Raw genomic sequence first — 21,121 nt, 5'->3', positions numbered from 1 at the left:
ATCTGCTTTCTTGCTAAGAGTTTGACAAGAAGATTTATATCACTCTTATGTGGATCCTTTAAGTATTAAACTATAGCCAGGAGCTAGTTAACTTTGCTTGCATAAATTTGGGGGAGAAAAGAGACACATTGCCTTCGGTTGCTTTGGAATCGAATCAAAGTAACAGTCTATGTGCTGTCACTGTGCAAGTACATATCCAGAACATATCATCTAGTTAAACTGTACACTGGTATTTCTGACGATTAAAACACTGAGAGACAAAGTAAAAGGCGATGGCGAGCTAATTTTATTTCTTTGGGACAAAACCAGGATAGCTATTCTTCTTTTACCCCTATATGCAAATCCAGAGATATGAAAAAAGAGACATGGGTCTTAAAATTTTGAATGTGAGAGAATTTCACAAAAACAAAAAAGGAAGAATTCACAAGTCTGAATTTAAAAAATATATATAAAAAACTGTGTCCGATGTGACTGGTGATTCTAGATTAGATAACTGAACAATGCTTAAAAAATTGCTTTAAAAAATTGAGCAGACAAATAACTGGGAGATGCCAAGTTTGCACTACTTTTTTCTTGAAAACCTTTAGTTAAGCTGACCAGCTACAGGCTGGAACTTCATATTTAGTGACCACACATAACAGCGGTATCTTCCCATGTCATCGAAATCTTGAAATCAAAAAAGCTTATTTTGCCAGATGTACAACCATTACAGTAACTAAGGGGAATTCTATGTCCTGGGTCATGTAGACCTCAATATAACTGTTGGATTAAACCAGTGCAGCATAACTAGTAAACACTCCATCAGCAGCAGCACATTATGTAGTGCGCCTGAAGCTGACGTAACTCATTCCAGAAGCTGCACAGTGGTCACATGTACCTAGGTCCTTTGCCAAGCCATCCCATCCAAGTCAATTTCACAGCTCGCCTGTAGTGAGTTTTTTCCCTTCTTTCTTCTCTTTCAAACTCAATTTCAGCAACTTCTGGGAGACAGCAGTGGCCTCACTGTTAGTCGATCACATTTTCTCATTAATTTAAAGGCACCGTAGTTGCTGTTTAATTCATTGTCTATCCATGTGCATTAAGGAAACTGCTTCGCCATAGTTTAAAAAACCCAAACAGCCTCAGACGTATGACACTGTTGTTCCAGACTTGATAAACCACCAGTCAGGATGTGTTACAGTAGGATGTTCCGGAGGACTGCCACACACAGAAAAAAAAAAAAAAAAGAGTAAAACTATTCATACACATACAGTTTAGTGTGTGATCCTAGTATATACAAATGATATTTTTTACAGGATATGTGAGCTAATGGCTCTCTCAGATGAAGTGCCTCACCACATATGTCAGAGTAGTTACACCTCTATCAGTATCTTTCTACATGTGATTTGAACTCCAATTTGTAATTACAAAATTATGAGGATTTTTCTCTATTACATTAAAAAAAAAATGAAAAATGAAAGCATGTGTATGTGAAGGTGCATGAATTTGCATTCTGATGCATGCACCAGTACGCTGCTGGCACAGGTGTGCAGGGGCTATTTACATTCATTTTATGAGCTATAAATGACAGAGCAGGAATCTTAGATTCATCAAATAATCGTCATTCAGTGGGGGTCATCCTGATTATCATAGCATTAAAGTGACATATGAAACAACCATTAATAATTCATAAGGTTGTCCGCCTCAATTAAGGGCTTCCTTCTGGTCTTATATCTGGCTTGTACACCAAGTATTGGTTTTCTTTATGATTGTTAAGGTGTTATGTCTCCACCTAAAGGTACTCCGAGGAACTGTGTGGGGATCGTTCATCTATGTGTGAGCCCCACATGACAAAAAGCTGAACTGATAGGCAGGATAATCATATAAACACTCAGAGCAGCATTTTAATCAGAGCCAATTATAGATCTCTGTCATATTTAATGACACATTAGGTACAAGTTGATACGATTAGCCTTGTGAAATTAGTGGAATTCAAGGGAGATATTGTACTCATCCAATTACAGATATATATCTATAGTTTTTCATTGGGAAAAAAAGCAATTATTACCATTAATGCAACTGTAGATAATGCATTACAAGTAAAGTTTTATTATTCAGCTTTAAAAATACCATTACATGCTCCCAAGATAAATGTACAATAGATTGTGCAATTCTATACAGAACATTTTAAAGTGTCAAAAATGTTTCATAAAGTGGTTTAAATAGTGAGAAAACTACAGGAATTCTGAAAGTTTTTCCTTTACTTTCTCTTCAATGTTTGCATAGTATTTCATTTGGACAAGTATTGCTTTTGCGGCCTGTAGCTCTCCTGAAAAAGAAAGAAAGAGGGTGAAAAAGGAGGTTTAATCAATGACTCACTCAGTGACTTAAAGGGAAGCTTCAACTAGATTACAAAACACACAAAGAAGAATGAGTGGGAGGAATAGACACTGTTTCAAAGCAGCATCTGAATATTATTACCTTTACGAAGAGCAGCATCTATATGCGCTGTCAAGTCTGCCAGTTTTCCTGCAGGTAAGGAAAAGGCAAGTTCTATATCTGCACGTGTTTACAACATACCCCACACGTGGTGCTGTTTATTCACAGTGAAGAGATCTACTTAGAAACTGTACAGATTCTATACACATAGGCAAGTCTGTCACGTACTGACTTTACTGGGAGGCAATTATGACTGTTTCTGTAATGTAATGGGTCATTTGTTATGTAAAATTGGGGGCAAATTAAAAACTACTGTAGTCAGTGAAACTGTTCCCATTGGACAAGCACATTTCCTAATATCCTATGATTTGTCCTCTTCAGAGACAAGTTTAAATTTTAATCATCCTTAAGCTCAATAAAAACTCATCAAAATCTGCAAGTTCTGCCACATGCGGCATGATGTGAGCTATACTGAATTGAATCTGAAGGCACACAATTGTATCTGCTCCATCAACCAGCAACTGGCTCTGTTTGAAAAATCCAAAACAATTGTATAGGGACATTGTCTTTAAGGACTAATAGATAGCGGCGTGTGGAGACTGCTGTCTGCCATGTATAAAGCCCCTTGCAGTAGCAAACAGACATACATTATGCTGAGCGTTTTGCACTACAATTGACATTTAAAAATGTTTTTCTTGTGACACCTTCAGCGTGAGCAGTTTTGAATCACAATGAGAAATTCAAAGCTGCTCACACTGCATTTCCTGGGACACGAGTACATTCTTCCATAATCCAGTTTTTTTTTTTTTATCCTGTTCATTTTTAGTATTTATTCTGCATTAATGATTCTGAGTAATTACTGTGTATTCAGTGTTTAATGACCTTTTCATTTACTATATTTCATTGTTCATGTCATTCTCACCTTGGATTCAATCTGCCTACATATGCACTCCACCAGTGCTGGTCTGTTTGGTTGCTGTGAAAATGGGTAAATCCCTTGCTTCTCTGTTGTATTTCTGACAAGAGTAGCTCCTTGAGGAGTGTTAGATGTAGTGCTACACTGCACTTGAGGTTACTATGGTAACCACAGGTGTTTCCAGATAGACCAGAGCTGAAATCTAAGGGATTGCAACCTTGACCCTTAAAATCAAGCATGTGTGCAGTTCAGCCATTAAGTGATTCTCATCTCACACTTTAATAACTGACGATTTAGACTGAAGTAGATACATCTGACATGCAGAAAAATGTACATTACACATCCACTTTTGCTACATTAGGCAAACGACTTGCTAGAAATCTACTTAAGTAAAGTTAAAATAACAACTTGTTTACCTTTTATATCTCGGCCAATCATAATGGCCTCTTCTGGAGCCTGTGCTTCATCGAGGGCCTCATTAATCTCCATCAGCTTCATTAGAAAATTTGAATCAGCTCCAGAGTCTGTGCCCTCTTCTATATTCATTCCCTCTAGTTCCAGCTGAAACATATGATGGGAATCTGTCAAAGGTTGCTCCTTTAGATGTAAGACACCAGTCTTGACTGCCAAATGGTGACGAACGTGATCACACAGACAGACCTTGTAATTACGAATTTTGCTACAAGTTAAATCAGAGATTTGAAACTCACCATATAAAGACCACGACTCAAAGGCTTAAGCAGAGTGCCGTATGCTTTGTTAATGAGAGCAGACTGGCTTTCTGAATACTCCTGTTCTTTCTGCAAAAGAGGGATGTGTTGTGTTAGGATTATTTCTAAGCATAGCAAGTTCAATCCAAAATCATTTATTAAAAAGGAAAAGCAAGGCTGTATTATAATGTTTTGTTTTTATTTGTATTGCTATGGATTTGAAAGAATGAACCTTTACAATATTCACAGAAAATGTGAGTGATTTTACACTTTGCAATCGCAATCTATAGCATTGTCAAAAACCTTTATGATACTGATAATTATCTGTATGACATGCATCAACTCTTGCAGTCAAGCAGTTTGGGACCCTTCAGGAGATGCAGGTGTGAGTTTGACATGACAAATGTGCGGAAACAAGATGTGAGGTTTGGGTGGGAGCGGGGGTGAGAGCTCCGAAATGGTTGGCAGATCTGAGAACATTTTGCAGCTATCAGGTCTGTCGGCTCTGGTGAAAATCAATAGTCGGAAGCTCTGACCCATGGGCCCATCGCGTGAGGCTGTTTCTCTAATAACAACCAATGCAGTAGGTGGCTGCCTCATATAAGTAATGACTTTTCTATATATGATGCAAACCCCTGAGGGTGGAAGATGTCTAATTAAGAAAAAAATGGCCAGAGGTGGTGATAAATAAAACAGATTCAGTACAATATTGGACAGGTTGTGTATAAAGAAACAATTTAGGCTACCTCTCCCCTCTCACATTCTGCTGAATATGAGTTTAGCTTTCATATCATATCATGACAACATTCTGCCTTTCGCTTTTCCACCTGAGTGTACAGAATAAATTACACCCAAAGCAATACATCTCCTCTCCATCTTGCATTCATAATGCTTATTCTCGTAAACTGCCATGCATTTTTCTTAATGATCTACAAGGGGGGAAATGGAAAATGGGGAGTTTTAACACTATTTACCACATTGTAAAATAACATCTAACACATTAAAACCGATGCACTGGGACAAGCCTTATTTCCTTATGTGAAATTATTAGGCAAGTGATCACCCTTACAGTCTCACCGTAAATGAGCTGTGGGCTCAATAAGATTTGGCAGGAACCTCAAACCTGACACAAAATTCTTTTTTGAACTAAAGGAAGTGACAATTTACAAATGCAAAGATTAAGAAAACATCAGACTTCTTTCCTAAATTAAACTTCTTTCCTTTTATTGTCTATTTCATGGAAAAAAGATCTCTAGTGGTTTAGTATTTACCTCACAAAATTATGGAACTCTTAAATGTCCATTGTACAGGATTTATTGTAAGAAAAGAACATTCAGTATTAAATTAGTGTTTGCACACTGGTGTATGCTCAGCTAAAAATATGATGCAACCCCCCCCCAATAAAAAAAAACAAACAAACAGTAAGGTGAGGGGTAGTCATATTGTTGCAAACTACACCCTCTGTGCTCGATGACACTAATATGGGTGTTCTACCTTCTGCAGTTACATAACCTACCATTTATTTTGCCTGTGGAACTTCTCTGCCCAGCCACTATGCGATTTTACCTGTACATTTGTCATTGTCAGACTCAATTTGGCTGAGTTTGTCAAAACATCAAGCATGAGAAGGCACTGGTTTGTATATTTGCTGAGTCTGGGATATTTACATAACTTAATTACATCAGAAATTTGCTACCTGTTAAATATCCTTTAAATATATGCAACTTAATTACTTAATTACAACTAAATATTCTGAAATTTAGAAAACAAAAATATAGAAACTAAATGAAAGCTAATTGGATTTTAAAGCAAAAAATGTAAACAAATGAACAACCAAAGCTATATAATTATATAACCTTAAAGTTAGCTGCATTCTGTGTGCTCGTCTAAAGGGAACAGAATCCCAGCCTTAGTCCTACATACTGCTCCTTATTAATTTTTGATGAACAAAAAAAAAAAAAAAGTATGTCACAGAGTGACATAATGCAAAATAATGCAAGTGATAGGTTTTTCCAAGATATCCTCTCCCCTTGGTACATATCTTTATCTTTCAAACTCTAAATTTGCCATCTCTCAGCACAAGCTGAAATACCCCTGATGACATCACAGCAAAATTGTGTCATTTTTCTTCAACTTGTCAAAACTCTTCCAGAGCAATAGACAATATCATCCTATTTGTAGCTGGGGGGGGGGGGGGAAACAAACAAAACAAAAATACTGCCGTGCTACTGTACACCACTGCAGTGGATTTTAGATTAAACAAAGGCACACAAAAATTTGGAAAACTGATGATATAACTTTAAATATGAGAATGATTTTTAATACGTGGACAAAAATTCTCTTCTGATGACTGCCTGAAGTCCAGAAAACATGGACATCACCAAATGCCGTTTCTCCCATTGAGACCCTCTGCTAGTCTTAACTACTCACTTCCTGCTTGTTTGTATGTCTCTCCTTTCCGTTTTATCTTCATTTACTGAAAAGCATGCTCTTCTATGTTGAGATCAGGTGACTCACTTGGCCATTGAAGATTATCCTATTCTTTTGCCTTGAGAAGTTCTTGGGTTGCGTTTGCAGTATGCTTATCTGTTATGTGCTGTCTGATTTGCTGTATTTGGGTGAACGTGAGAAGAAACTGCACTTGAGAATAGATCCTGCTACTTCTGGTAGCGGTCGCTTGATCAGTAAACACTTGTGGGGCATATTATGTCCCTCCCATAACACTGCATCTACCATGATTGGCAGATGATGAGCCATCTCTCTTCCTATTATGACTTCCTTGTTCTTGAGTGTAACCAGTGTTTTGTTGGTGTTGTCTTGTTGTAAACCATCTACTAGAGTTGCCTTATAATGGTCCATCAAGGCTTTTGGTGTTATTCAGCTGGCCAGTGCTTTCCTAATTTTTCCTTTTCTTTTTTCAGTATTATGGTGACCCTATTTACTCGCAGCAATCTGACATCATATTAAGAACTTCAGTGAAAATCCACTAGATATTAGTTCAAAACTTTGAATGAATGTCAGATATTATATCTACATAAAGTTTCATAAAATACACAAGGAATCAACCTCAGCCTCACCACGACTGTGATTGTCAATCAACTGTCCAATTAGGAGGATCTGAAAATGCCAAAGCAGGTAATGCAATACTTTGTATTAAACCCATTGAATCAAAGTTAAAAGTTTGCATTTCAGTGTAATTTTGACAGTTTTAAACATCTTAAATCTACCTTGGTGGTGTACAGAGGCCAAATTAAAAAGACGGTGACATGGACCTTCCTTAGTGTAATTAGAGTTTACATAATGGGTCAATATACACAAACACAATCAGGACTGTCTTGACAATGAAGTAATTGTTTCAGTGATCTTATTAAGCCAAACCGTCCAAATTTATTTGACTAATAAAGAAAATAATCCGCATATAAAACATCTTAATAGTCACAACATCTTACCCCCTATTTTCACTCTATTATTTTCAGGGGAACAATCTCAGCTACTTACTTTCCCTAATCTATCCAAATAGACTCCTGAGTCACAATTTAGCAGCTTGTGATGAAACCTTTTATCCTGGTAGGAGTTACAAAGTGTCCATTCATAAGGCAAGATGAGTAATTGAATGAAAACTTTCTAAACCAAAGTTAACTTTTGCTTTCTTAACCTGTATAAATATTTAATATATTTAATATACCTCTGTTTTTCTCATTTTGGATTTTGCAGTTATAATATAAAATGTTTTGGAACGCAGGTCCTAGTAGGCACTTTTACATTTCACAGCAGGAAAAGCACTAGTTTAATTATCAGCATAAATAACATAAATTCATGTTGGCTTACTGGAGTTGCCTCCTGGTTTTCATAGCTGAAATAAGCAGCCAAGAATCCCTTCAGCTACACTGATGCAATTCAACATGTAAAGCTGTTTATATTACTAGATTTGTCCATTTTTCCCAATTTTATACCCCTTTTTTCTTTTCCCTGAGAAACAAATGCTTGTTCGTCTACACATCTACAATTCCTTAAACTTGCTTCCTATGAATTGAGCTTGCTTGGTAGCTTAAAACAGACCAAGTTCCCTAACCAGGCCCTACATTTGTCAGTGTCTTTTAACAAGCCCATCTTTCTTACTTTGCCCAGAGTTACTCCCATGGCCAAGTCACAATGAATTATCACGACAAAACAAAAATGCACACACAAGTGGACAAATGGGGAGAAGGGGTCAGACCCAATTTCCTGTGTCACAGGGCGACTAATAGAAAGGAAAGTGTTCTCTGACTCACAGACCATCTCACTCAGCAGATCTCTTTCCCCCTTACATTGCCCCTGCCTACCACAGATTTCTGGCTGAAGTTGTCTGGATGAAGAGACCGCTGGAGCTGCAAGTATGTTTTCTGCAGCTTTTGTGTGTCCAGTGTGAATGTGTAGTCACTGAAAAAGGTAACACGTGATAAAATGAATGGACTGGATTCATTTGGAAAACTTTTAAAGATGGTGGCATATGTTAAGGTAAACAAGAAACTCACCAATCCATGATCTTGAAGTAGGATGTCCCTTCTACTGGGGGCTGCACTGCTTTGCATGACACGCAGAAAAATGCAGGTCTTTTGTCAAGAAGATGCTTACAATTCCAACAGTTCAATTTAATTTGACTTGTGCAGCAATTCCTGGGTGAAGCGGATTGATTAGTGAAGTAAAACAGCTCTCTCCCCTTTCTGAGTGCTCTGAAGTTCATGTTGCTGTGCCATGTGCCCTTCCTGTGGAGGCTGGTAGACATACAGTAAGCTGTACATGTAACAGCTTTAGAAACAAGCACTCGGTTGGTGGTTAGCCAGCTTGAGTGCAGTACAGCCCGGGATGAGCCAACAATCCTCAAAGAGTTGACAGACAACATTTCTGGAATTAAAATGCACTACTCGCTGTCGTGCACTCAATAAATACACGAAATGTTCGCTGCCAAAACACATCTCTTCCCGGAAAAACAGGAAGGAAGGAAAAAGGAAGAAGAGCGTTCTTCTTCTACGTTTTGTAATGCTGCCACACTGCCGCCGCTCGGTGGGTTTCGAGTTCTCGATGGAAAACCAACAGCTAGCTGGCAACAGCAAACGCAATTTGTAAGGAACTATTGATAAAGTATCCTTAGTTTTGGACACAGCACACCAATTGAAGTAAGCTGAGCACCTCACAAAATTTTCAGTGTTTGTAAGTAGTGTACTAGTGTCGTTTTAGGTGCGGCTTTTGCCGAGGATGTAACGATAACAAGAACCCCTGGTCTGCATGTAGCTAGCTTAGCTCACTAGCTGAACAGTATAGCTTAGTTTGCGAACATGTCTTAACAACAAAATGCCTTTATTCGTGGTCGGTATTGACAAATAAGCTGGTTGTTGTCAGATTCTAGTTCACGCCCTTAAAAACAGCCTTTCATGTTATTTAAGGGCACATGTAAAGAAAAAAAGCACCCGGGTTTAACTTTATGTTGAGTAGCTTGCTCAGCTAGCTAGATGACAAAGGCATCCCATGTTATGGTTATGAGCGGTGACAAAAACAAATTCAAACTAGCTTATTTTTATTATTATTATAATAAATAATCACTCGTTTAAGAAGCATCAGCTTAAAACATCACTTAATGCACGCTTGCGTAACTTTAATTGCCTTTTTCAGAAAGTCTAGAAGACTGCATTTTCATACCAAGTGGGTTGTTGTTTTTTTCTCTTTCAGATTCAACTGCGTTCTGATAAAACAGGCAATGCTTCATGAAGAGTTCTGGATACTCAGTGAGTGGCTAGTCCGCCAGGGACATCATCAGGCACTGGAGCACAGATAACACCTCCAAACTTGTGAGTTTATTGACTAAGAGTACTTTTTGCTGCTTCATCATCCATCCATACAGGCGGTCGCAATACAACAGCTGCTAGCTGTGTGACGAAAAAAAAATTCTCTGAACACTGGCCAGTCTAAATATGCTTATTTGGCCAAGAATCAGACTAGGCGTCTCGACTGTTTGTCATTACAGTTTCCTACCAAAGTACAAGCTCTGTGATGAATGCCAGGTCTTGATTCTTGTGTGTGTGTGTGTGTGTGTGTGTGTGTGTGTGTGTGTGTGTGTTTATGGGAGGTTGCAAAAGCTGACGGTAGAGTATTCCAGAGAGACACTTGTTGGAGACAGCAGCTTCTATAAGGTAAACAGGATCTCTTCCTGAAGGTCGAGGGAGGTACTTCTCAAGGCCCCCACAGACAATACTCTGGGTATTATTAACGGAAACCACTAAGAATAGAGAGCAGGGGAGCAAGGTGGCTCCTCTGGCGGTCACGTTGTTTGGGTTAAACAAGCCAAAACGGAACATCTTCTTAAGAAGAGTGACTTCTCGAGCTTTCATGCTGGGTGTGGCAATTTAGAGGGCTTTATCTGGCTCTGATGTACAGCAGAGGAAAGGGAGATTAGTTGTGGATTGCTCTTGGCTGTTTATGTATGGAGGACTTGTGCTTTACAATTAGAATCTGTAAGTAAAACACATTTTCATACCTAATAGGACATTGTTAACCTATCATTTTATATAAGCTATGTATTATGTGCCTTTTTTTTATTTTGGATTTTTTAAGGCAGTGCATGACTTTGGCTGGTCCAGCAATATCCCCCAGATAATGCATTACCTACCTACTAAAGGAAAGAGTCTCTGTATGTTTGTGTCTGTTCTTCACTTTTCTTAAACATTCATCATAAGGAAGGTGATATATCCTAGTATTGGGACAAAAATTTCCTGCAATGCATTTTTGTTCTAATTGCAAATACATACATAGATACATACATACATACATACATACATACATACATACATACATACATACATGTATTTACTCAGACATACATGTCTGAGTAATCATGTCTGGTATGTCATTACTTGTGTTTCATAAGTTTGTCAGTTATATTTGGATGATGAATTGATTTTGTGTTAATCAGCTGACTTCACTTTGTGTGATCTAAAATTTTTGAGGAGATATTACTTTTTATTGGAGTTTGACTAATCTATTCATGTTTCTTCTTTCTGAAGGACAAATTGTATCAGACAGCATATTGGAATCGGATCAGATTTTTTTGAATCACCAAATATTGGTATTAGTATTAGTACAACCAATACAAAACTAATAGCAAAGAAATTAGATTAGATTAGATTAGATAGAACTTTATTAATCCCTCGGGTGGGTTCCTCTGGGAAATTCGATTTCCAAAAAAGCACAGCACCGACAGAAGTTACAGAATATTATATATATATATATATATATACACACACACACACACACACACACACACACATATATATATATATATATATATATATATATATATATATATATATACAGAGACAATATAAATAAAATATACGAAGGGGATAAATAGAATAAATAGGAATAAAAAATACAAGTGAATTGCACATTTCAAGTATTGAGGTCTATTGCACTGTTGACTATTTACAAAAGTATTGCACAAAAGGTATTGCACAGTGAGGTGAAGAGGCACTACAGCTTAGTTGTTCCCCCCTCCTTTGTCCTCCTGTTTCCCCTCCCTCTCCCCTCCAGAGAGGAGTTAAACAGTCTGATGGCGTGTGGGACAAAGATGGGACAAAATCAGAACGATGTTAAACGATGATTCAAAGGGTTTAATAAAAAAAGTGTTGGATTACCTGTTTTGGCATTTTCATATGCTCACAAGTTACTAGTAATTAGCAGTCGGGTTTATAACGCTATAGCCTCCAAAGTAGCATTGCTTTGGCTACAGCATTTTTCTCTTTGGATCCTCCTTGGGCTGGTTTAATTATCTTTACTGTCACCTTTGTGTTAATACCTACATGCTAAAAGAAACATCTTGAGTGTGCCCTTGATAGAGTATGGGTTTGTGTCATTTTGTGGGACTGTAGCATAAGGTTTATGTTGTTAACTCATGGTAATGTGACAGCGTACATTATGTCATACCACCTTGTTAATAATGCAAAAGTTATATAATGAGCAGTGTAAGGAATTCCTTTCTTCAGTGAGTAAATATGTAACAAAATGAATTCATTTTTAATTTTGATGACTGTGTCCTCAGCAGCTTAGTAAGGCTGTCTGCGTGTATCTTCCATCCAGTGTGAAATTGTCTCACATGCTGGATTATAGAGCTGGGCTATAGAACGATAACGATATGTATTGCGAAATAACCTTTTCTCGATAGAAAAGGTTAGTTTACTAAACAATAGTTTACTATTGCGATAGGCCTCATCTCTCTTGTCCTCTTAAAAAGAACAGCCAATTCAAATTAAGTAGCGCAGAGCCAAACCAATCACAGCCGCAGCGTCACGTCACGTGACTTGTTACGTACAGCACAAGTGCCAAGCCGCACATGTGTATTGGTTTGGGAAGCAGCCAGCCACCCGAGTGTGCCAACTACAGAAAAATCAACCGAGAGCGTGACCGAAGGTTACCGAAGAGAAAACAGATGATGGTTCCAATGCTGGAGAGATTGTCGAACGGAAGTGCCATAGAAGTTCCGTAGTGTGGAGGTATTTCGGCTATTTCAAATCTGACAAAAAACAGAGTAGCGCGCACTGTAAATTGTGCCAAAAGCAAGTCTGGAAATACAATAAACCGGTGCATGCTCAATCTCTGACTGGAAGCGCTAATTCGTCATTCGGCTTTTGTCAGACTAAAGTAACTGTTAAAACTGTTTGAAAAGCGAAGCTATACAACAAGGAGAGATTGAGAATTTCCTTTTAGTTCTCAGTTTATTTGATATTGACAAAAGTTAGTCAATTTTGTCTGATCTTCTGTAAAACAAACTAGGATTTATTTTTAGAATTAATATTTTGTTTCTAAGTGGAATTGACAATTTAGTAGTCTGTTTTGTTTGTTCTATTTTGAAACGCTTTAGTGGCTGCCTTTTGTGTAGTTTGCAATATTTGCCTTTATTTATCTGAAAGTCTCATGTTCCTTAAGTACATCTACCCTGTTGAACTTATTATGGGAAATAAATATTTAAATCAAAACAAGCTGCTGATTATTTCACATTTTACTTGTGAGCAACGGCACATTTAAATCTTACAAATATAGTTATTTGGCTTATATCGTGATATATATCGTTATCGCCTGAAATGAAAAAAACATATCGTGATTTGAAAAAATCTTATATTGCCCAGCTCTACTGGATTATGAGCAACTCCACTATCTGCTATATCACCACAGTTGTGATGTAAATGAATGAGTAATGAAAGTCGAGTTTCTGTTTAATTATTTAGCAATGGTTATTACATTAACATGTGTATGTGCTTTGTTCAGTGAATGTATTCATGGCCACCCCACCATAAGAACAATTTAAATCTGTGGGTAACTGTTCAAAATTCACTTTTTGAGGTTGTCTACACATTTGAATGATAAATGAACTGGTACTTATATAGTGCTTTTCTACTCAATTTGAACACTCAGATTCAAATGTTTCTGAACTTGAGTGCCAAAATCTTTTAATATGCATTGAAAACCCTGCCTCATTAATTGGCTCCATTACTTGTATAGGCCGAAAACCCCATGTTAAACAGATGGATGAATCTCATGTTGTCTCATCACTGTATTATTGTAGGGTCTTTATCTTACAATGTAAAGTGCCTTGAGGTGGCTGTTGTTGTGCCTGTTTTAGTTTTGGTATTCAGATTTTGTGTTATTATCAGCATCAGAATAGAGAAGTGGAATTTATGTGTTATTACTGCTGATGAACAGTAATAATACAACCTCTAACGATTAACAAGTGTGAAATTACTGCCTACCTAACTTAGTCATTTATCACGTTTACACCCTGCATACATATTGAAGGCAGCTGTTTCTTTGCCTGTATGGGTTTTTTTTTTTTCTTAACATAGGCAGCCCATTAACACTTCACCTTAATCTTGTAGGAGTAATTTAAAACACAGATAAATTTACTTTATATTTTATTGATTGACATTTAACCCTAACATTTGAAATGACTTGTGTGGTATGAAAGTCCTTTCAAAGCAAGATTAATTGAGCCTGCTTAACAATAGGAAAATCAATAACATAAAGTTAAGTAAAGTTAAACACCAAAGTCTTTGTCACAATCGCTATTCATTACTCCTGACAGCCTTCAAATTAACCATGGTCAGTGTTCTGATGTGTGCTCTTGTTAGTTAGAATTATAGCATTGATTTCTCTGCTAGGTTTTGTGTCGTCGTTTAGGCAAAGGTTGCTTAAGCATTACAGGGAAGGAGCGTTTAATTTGTAAACAGACATTTCTGTATTGTTCTGATGTTTGACAGGGGTCTTTAATTCAATACATCACTGTCTACATTTTCTATGTTCCCACAGATAAACCATGATCCCCATCACCGAGCTGCGGTACTTTGTGGACACACAGCCAGCATACCGCATCCTGAAACCTTGGTGGGATGTCTTCACCGACTATATCTCCATTGTCATGCTCATGATTTCTGTTTTTGGGGGAACACTGCAGGTCACCCAGGACAAGATGATCTGCTTGCCCTGCAAATGGGTGGTCAATGAAACCTGCAAGAGGAACTTCAATTCAAGCATCACATCATCAGTGCCCAAAGGGATCCAGTATGATTTGGACCGCCACCAGTACAATTATGTTGACGCTGTCTGCTATGAAAATACATTGCACTGGTTTGCCAAGTATTTCCCCTACCTAGTATTACTCCACACCCTTATTTTTCTAGCTTGCAGCAACTTTTGGTTCAAGTTTCCACGGACTAGCTCCAAACTAGAACACTTTGTATCTATCTTGCTAAAATGCTTCGATTCTCCATGGACAACAAGGGCACTATCAGAGACAGTGGTTGAAGAAAGTGACCCAAAACCAATGAAAATGAATGGCTCGATGGACCACAAAGAATCTGTAATAAGTGAGGATGTTGAAGCAAGTGTTCCTATGCTTCAAAGGACAAAATCACGCTTTGAGCAGGGCATTGTAGATAGAACGGAAACAGGAGTTTTGGACAAGAAGGAGGGTGAACAGGCAAAAGCTCTGTTTGAAAAAGTGAAGAAGTTCCGCATACACGTGGAAGAAGGAGACATTGTGTACAGACTGTACATACGCCAGACTATTATCAAAGTCATCAAGTTTATTTTGATAATCTGCTACACAGGGTATTATGTGCATGATATTCAATTTAGTGTTGACTGTTCTGTAAATATAGAGAGCCTGACTGGTTACAGCGTGTACCGTTGTGCTCACCCACTCGCTACACTTTTTAAAATCTTAGCATGTTTCTACATTAGTTTAGTGGTGGTGTATGGTTTGATCTGCATGTACACGCTTTGCTGGATGCTTCGGCGCTCCCTAAAGAAGTACTCCTTTGAGTCAATCCGGGAAGAGAGCAGCTACAGTGACATACCTGATGTGAAGAATGACTTTGCATTCATGTTGCACATGATAGATCAGTATGATCCTCTGTACTCAAAACGCTTTGCCGTGTTCCTCTCAGAAGTAAGCGAAAATAAGCTGAGGCAACTCAACCTCAACAACGAGTGGACACTGGACAAACTCAGGCAGAGGATAACTAAGAATTCTCAGGAGAAGTTGGAGTTGCACCTTTTCATGCTTAGTGGCATTCCAGATACAGTGTTCGATCTGATGGAGTTGGAGGTTCTTAAACTGGAGCTAATCCCAGATGTGACCATTCCCCCAATCATTGCTCAGCTGGTTAACCTGCGAGAGATGTGGCTTTATCACACCCCAGCCAAAATAGAAGCTCCAGCTTTGGCTTTTTTGCGTGAAAATTTAAAGTCTCTGCATATCAAGTTCACCGACATCAAAGAAATCCCCTTATGGATCTACAGTTTGAAGAATCTCAGTGAGCTTCATCTGACAGGGAATCTCAGTGCTGAGAACAACCCTTACATCGTCATTGATGGGCTCCGTGAGCTCAAGAGACTCAAAGTGCTTCGGCTGAAGAGCAATCTCACCAAGCTACCTCAAGTGGTCACTGATGTGGGCATGCACCTCCAGAAGTTGTCCATCAATAATGAAGGAACCAAGCTCATGGTGCTCAATAGTCTAAAAAAGATGGTAAATCTGACAGAACTAGAGCTTATTCGCTGTGATCTTGAACGCATACCACACTCAATCTTCAGTTTACACAACTTGCAAGAGATTGACCTGAAGGATAACAACCTGAAAACCATTGAGGAGATCATCAGCTTCCAGCATCTTCATCGGTTGGTCTGCCTTAAGCTCTGGTACAACCAGATTGCCTACATTCCTATTCAGATTGGCACCCTGAACAACCTGGAGAAGCTGTACCTGAACAGAAACAAGATTGAGAAGATCCCCAGTCAGCTGTTCTATTGCCGCAAGCTGCGCATCTTGGATTTGAGCCATAACAACCTAACCTATATCCCAACAGATATTGGCTTCCTCCAAAATCTTCAATACCTGGCAGTGACAGCCAATAGGGTAAGTGATGTAATAAGCATAGTTTCCAACCATTTTAATATTATCCTAATTATAGATTGGAGTTTATCCATAATGCTTTATTTGTATTGTTTATTTGCTGATAAAACAATAAATGAACTTACAAGTCATAATTTCTTTCCTTTTTTTTCCCAATGCAAAATTCCTTGTTCTTTAAAATACAGATTGAGAACCTGCCTAATGAACTGTTCCAGTGCAAGAAGCTTCGCACTTTGAACTTGGGAAACAATTGCCTGCAGTCTCTACCATCACGATTTGGAGAGTTGACTGCATTGACACAACTAGAGCTTAGAGGAAATCGCCTGGAGTGTCTACCGGTGGAACTTGGAGAGTGCCGACAGCTGAAGAGAACTGGTCTTGTGGTGGAAGAGGACTTGTTCAACACACTGCCCACAGAGGTCAAGGAGCAGTTGTGGAAAGCGGACAAAGAACAAGTTTAAAAAACAGGTTTGCTTCTGCAAGTACAGATACTGATCTACTGGCTCTGGACCTACAAGTTGGTCCCAGAGGCTTGCCATAACAGGCAGTATTCCTGCTGCATTGTGCCGTTTCTAAGTTTGGGCATCAAGAACCAGTGCCAGGTAGAACCAAAATCCTGGCAGTTTCTTGGCTGTCTTCTTAGTCTATTTGATTTATTAATTCCTTCACAAAAAACTTCTCAGGCCTTTACATTATAATTCAGTAATGATGCTTTTTTTTTAGCAATAATATAGTTTGAATCTTGTGTTTACATTTTTATGCCTCTCGATTATGGTATAGAAGACAGTGTATGCCACTGATCAATACTAAAAAAATAAGGTTTAATACATTAAAATATTTTGTCAGGTGTTCCGGTTTGAAGGCACAATGAGATGGCAAAATTACTTCCAAGACATCTTTATTTCTGTATATAGACGATAATCACTTGTTTTGAGTTACAAAGACACTATTAAGAGTGATATGATAGTATGACTTAACAAAACAGTAATAACTATAGATGAGTGGAATATGATTATACTGAGAGCCTTGTACCTAAAGGTGGTTTACAAAGTGGGAAGAAGAAGGCCATTGAGGACACTGTTAGTATTGTAGCGCTAAAGGGCTTTTTGTTGGTTGGTTGGCTGATCATCTTTTGATACTAGAATGGACAATTTGGCAGAATGTAGGGTTCGGTTCCCTCTTTCTATGGAAAGATGTGTGTTTGACCTAGTGCTAAAGGAAAAGCAATTATTCTGCTGCATATCACTTATTGCACTAGCATTAAAATGGCATTAGTGAAGCTTATCAGAATACCCTAACCTTACTGCTAGTATATCTTTAATGGAAAATAACATTTTCGCAAAAAAAGTATATGATATGTTTGCAATAACTTGCACATAACAAAATAAAATGCGGGGGAATGCTTAAAGATTTTGAATGAGATGAGTCGTGTCTGCCTCACAGGAATTCAGATTAAGTTTATACAGAATGACAGTGGTGAAATTCAAATGGAGCCTGAAAGTATTTGTAATATGTCTGTCAAACGTAGAGGCTTAAATGAGATTGGGGCTTCGTTTTTTTGTAACAGATGTAAAAAGAATCACTGGTGATAAGCAATGATAGCTCAATAGCTACAAATAAGAAAGACCAGACATGTCATCATGTCTTTAAATGTATTTTTTAAGCACCTAGCCTCATGTTCATTTTAGTTTGTTACTATACTCAAATTCTGTTACTTTATTATTACTGGACTGCATTAGTGTGCAATGTTCAGTGAAGAAGCTGCTCACCTATGTGTGAGAAAACACACATCCTAAATGTTAAATGTTGGAAATGTTACATATTACTCACTGAGGTGAGGATAAAAGTCTCTTTTACTGTTTTCTGCTGATATTAAAAAGCTAGTAGTAAAGAAATTTGAAATTTTACTGCTACAGAATCAACCTGCATTCCAATTAAATGAAAAGAAAATGAAGTAAATCTTACAAGTTGATCAGATTAGTTGCCTTATTTTCTCCTCTCGTTGTCATGCATTGATTTGTTATATTTCTGTTGTCTGGTCAGATGAAAATTGTTAGTTTTTCAAAGTGCACCATAATAATAAGCCCCAGATAGTGATGGAGCTTTTGTTGTCATAGTTTCCTTAATTTAAGCTGTCCGGTAAAACTTCTACAAGGCTGTACCTAGCTGTTGAGTTTAGATTTTGGTTACTGAAGATGCACAAAGTGTAGTTTATTATTAATGTTTTATTATTATTTATTTATTTGATTTGATTTTTTTTTTTTTTTTTTTTTTAAAAGCTCATCTGTCCAAAAGACCATTGAGCTTATGCCAGGCATCCATGGTGCATTGTTCATTCAAAAGACAGTATTAGTCACAATATAATCAAGCTTGCACACACAATAACCCAACGAATCATCATCTAAATTATGCTCAAGATCAAGGTCATTTGTTGTTTTATGGGCAATAACCTCTGAGTTGTGATGGATCGGGTGTCAGATAAGCTACTTTGTCATTGACGTTCTGGGTTTTGGGGAAGGGTTTTATTTGTTTGTTTTTATACCCGTCTTTGTTTTAGTACCAGATGTAAGAAAAAGAAAAGATATGTTTTTTTGTTTTGTTTTTTAAATCAATAATCAGACTTAATTGGAAGTAACCAGTGCATTCTTTTTCTCAAAATATGAACTTTATTTCTCACAGTTAAAAGCATATTTAACCTTCACTAGTTTTTAATTAAGAAAGAGAGATTTTTTAGGTAAAGGTTTACTTGTTTTTGCTCAATTGAGAGTGACTGTTCTGTATTTTTGTTTTGACACAGTGACCAAGACAAAGCTAAAAATTTGGAATTTGTTATTGATCCACAGTTCTGATGCAGCACAACACACAACAGGAATTCTCGTATTTACCCCAAGAAAAATACAATTCCTGTTCTAATAAAGATTGACTGAAGCAATATACATAATAGAAAACATTTCAGCTATGCGCATCTATAACCGTGACATGTTTGACTATGCTATGTTGTGCAGTATTACATTTATTTAAGCTGTATTGTTAGTAACGATATACCGTAGATTTCTAATGTGCATTTGTATTCATTTTGTCACATTGGTTTTACTAAAGACATGGTGAGATTTTCACATTAAGTAGATTAGAGATCGTTGTGCTTAAAGGATGCTTTTGCACTATAGCACTTCTCTCAGAACTTACTTTTAGGTGTTGCAAACAATAGTGTACAAGTTATTGTATGCACATAGAAAAACCTGTTTTGGGCATTTTCCAGTGTGGGAAGGTTTACCTGAATGACTGCCAGCCACGAGATTAAATTTAAGTTTACGCTTTTACATAGAAATATTAAAAAGGAAAAAAAGAGATGAATTTTGGTCTTTAGTGGAGCATTTTGAATGACACCCACAAACACATTAGCAATACACCTATTTAGTAAGACAATCGACTATTCCATTTAAAAGAGACATCATGTCATCACCTCTGAGTGATTTGTTGCAATCAGTACTGTAAATAAGTGGTCAGTGCATAGTGTAGTAACATTAAATAAACATGTTTTTGTCTTAGTCACTGTTAATCTTTCTTTTTTTCATTTTTATTATTAGACTAATTTTATTATTTTAATTTTGATATCTGTTAGGATTATTGTAGAACTAAATTTCTCAGGAAAGCAGCCAGTACTCACTTTTTTTTTTAGTTGATTGCCTATTATTATTATTATTATTATTACGGTATTATTTTTTTATTATTATTTCTTTTAATAATTTAAACGGTTGTGATAACATTTTTATATCAAATTTCTATACATTATTTTTTAGTTTTGTGTATTTAATATTAACTGCTGAATTGAAACTAAGTGTATCTGTATTTTCAAGGAGAAACCACTTTATTTGACCTTTCTTGTGTTTTTGTCAAACATCTCATGTCTGAATTGTCTTTATTGTGAGCAATAGATAAAGCCCAAGTAGTTTGTCTGATTAATGGGACTTCTTTACCCTTTGGTTTCTGTTTTCTATTTTTAATTTGTCTTTTTTCCTCTTAAAATGTTTAATTTGGGTACAAAATAATTTTGCATCTTTCTCTGTTTCTCTCAGACGTGTTATCTTGACACACTTGGTTTTGTGCAGTTTTGTTTTGTTTTTTGCCAAAGGAACATCATCAATGCATCAGTACTGACGTTGAGTGTGTTTGAACATGTTTCTCTTCATTTCTTGTACACCACTGACTCCAGTAAAATAAAAAAATGAAGTAAGCCACATTTGTCTTGGTGTGTGTTGGGCTTTTTGCACAAGAAGGGTTAAACAATTACATAAAGGTTTAGCTTGATGTGCAAGTGTGCAGATACAGATACTGACCAGTGTGCAAATGTGTAAACCACCACACTATGGAACCCCTGGCACTGGTTGATATATACCAGTATAACATCTCTCATACTGTAGGTGTTCAACTGGCTGCAAAGACCCATATCATGCTACAGTCACACACGTTCAAACAGAGGTTGGAGATAGTGGCATGACCAAACCTACAAATTGAAATTTCCTTGTCACAATGACTAGGCTATCCTATTTGTACTCTAGTGTGACTGAGCCATTAGTGACTGACCCATTATGCCCTCATGGGCAAAGCTATTGTCATGCAGGAAGATACCACTCCCAC

General features: G+C 37.2%; 2 protein-coding genes across 5 annotated transcripts; one reads left to right on the top strand and one right to left on the bottom strand.

Moving 5' to 3' along the window:
• Positions 1–1,880: 1,880 nt before the first annotated feature.
• Positions 1,881–9,037, bottom strand: hscb (HscB mitochondrial iron-sulfur cluster cochaperone). The gene is made up of 6 exons (XM_086315199.1): positions 8,559–9,037; positions 8,367–8,463; positions 4,045–4,134; positions 3,751–3,895; positions 2,461–2,508; positions 1,881–2,308 (listed from the first exon to the last, which is right to left on the bottom strand). The coding sequence occupies exons 1-6, from the start codon at positions 8,924–8,926 to the stop codon at positions 2,214–2,216; spliced, it is 843 nt and encodes a 280-aa protein (XP_086171325.1). The 5' UTR covers positions 8,927–9,037; the 3' UTR covers positions 1,881–2,213.
• A 29-nt stretch (positions 9,038–9,066) lies between these two features.
• lrrc8ab (leucine rich repeat containing 8 VRAC subunit Ab) lies at positions 9,067–20,767 on the top strand. Of its 4 annotated transcripts, none has more exons than XM_086315198.1 (4): positions 9,067–9,200; positions 9,751–9,869; positions 14,522–16,486; positions 16,669–20,767. In XM_086315198.1, exons 3-4 carry the CDS (start codon positions 14,537–14,539, stop codon positions 16,942–16,944), a joined length of 2,226 nt encoding a protein of 741 aa, XP_086171324.1. In that variant the 5' UTR covers positions 9,067–9,200; positions 9,751–9,869; positions 14,522–14,536; the 3' UTR covers positions 16,945–20,767. The 4 variants fall into 4 exon arrangements, with proteins under 4 accessions (XP_086171324.1, XP_086171321.1, XP_086171322.1 ...); XM_086315195.1 differs by having other exon boundaries at positions 14,377–16,486; XM_086315196.1 differs by having other exon boundaries at positions 9,084–9,146; positions 14,377–16,486.
• Positions 20,768–21,121: the final 354 nt, after the last annotated feature.

Source organism: Aulonocara sp. 'chitande type north' Nkhata Bay, linkage group LG12 (assembly GCF_057382095.1).
Source record: "Aulonocara sp. 'chitande type north' Nkhata Bay isolate Kocher_YH1m ecotype deep benthic linkage group LG12, A_spYH_male_GT1.1, whole genome shotgun sequence".
NCBI lineage: Eukaryota > Metazoa > Chordata > Actinopteri > Cichliformes > Cichlidae > Aulonocara > Aulonocara sp. 'chitande type north' Nkhata Bay.
This window is presented reverse-complemented; position numbering and strand designations above follow the sequence as displayed.

Bases quoted from the DNA above. Each gene is read 5' to 3' on its own strand.
- hscb (XM_086315199.1), bottom strand. From the start codon at position 8,926: ATGTTGTCTGTCAACTCTTTGAGGATTGTTGGCTCATCCCGGGCTGTA. The intron at 8,464-8,558 runs GTGAGTTTCTTG...TACCTTTTTCAG, and splicing joins TACTTCAAGATCATGGATTG to TGACTACACATTCACACTGG. The intron at 2,509-3,750 runs GTAAACAAGTTG...CCTTACCTGCAG, and splicing joins GATTGGCCGAGATATAAAAG to GAAAACTGGCAGACTTGACA.
- lrrc8ab (XM_086315195.1), top strand. From the start codon at position 14,384: ATGATCCCCATCACCGAGCTGCGGTACTTTGTGGACACACAGCCAGCA. The intron at 16,487-16,668 runs GTAAGTGATGTA...TTTAAAATACAG, and splicing joins TGGCAGTGACAGCCAATAGG to ATTGAGAACCTGCCTAATGA.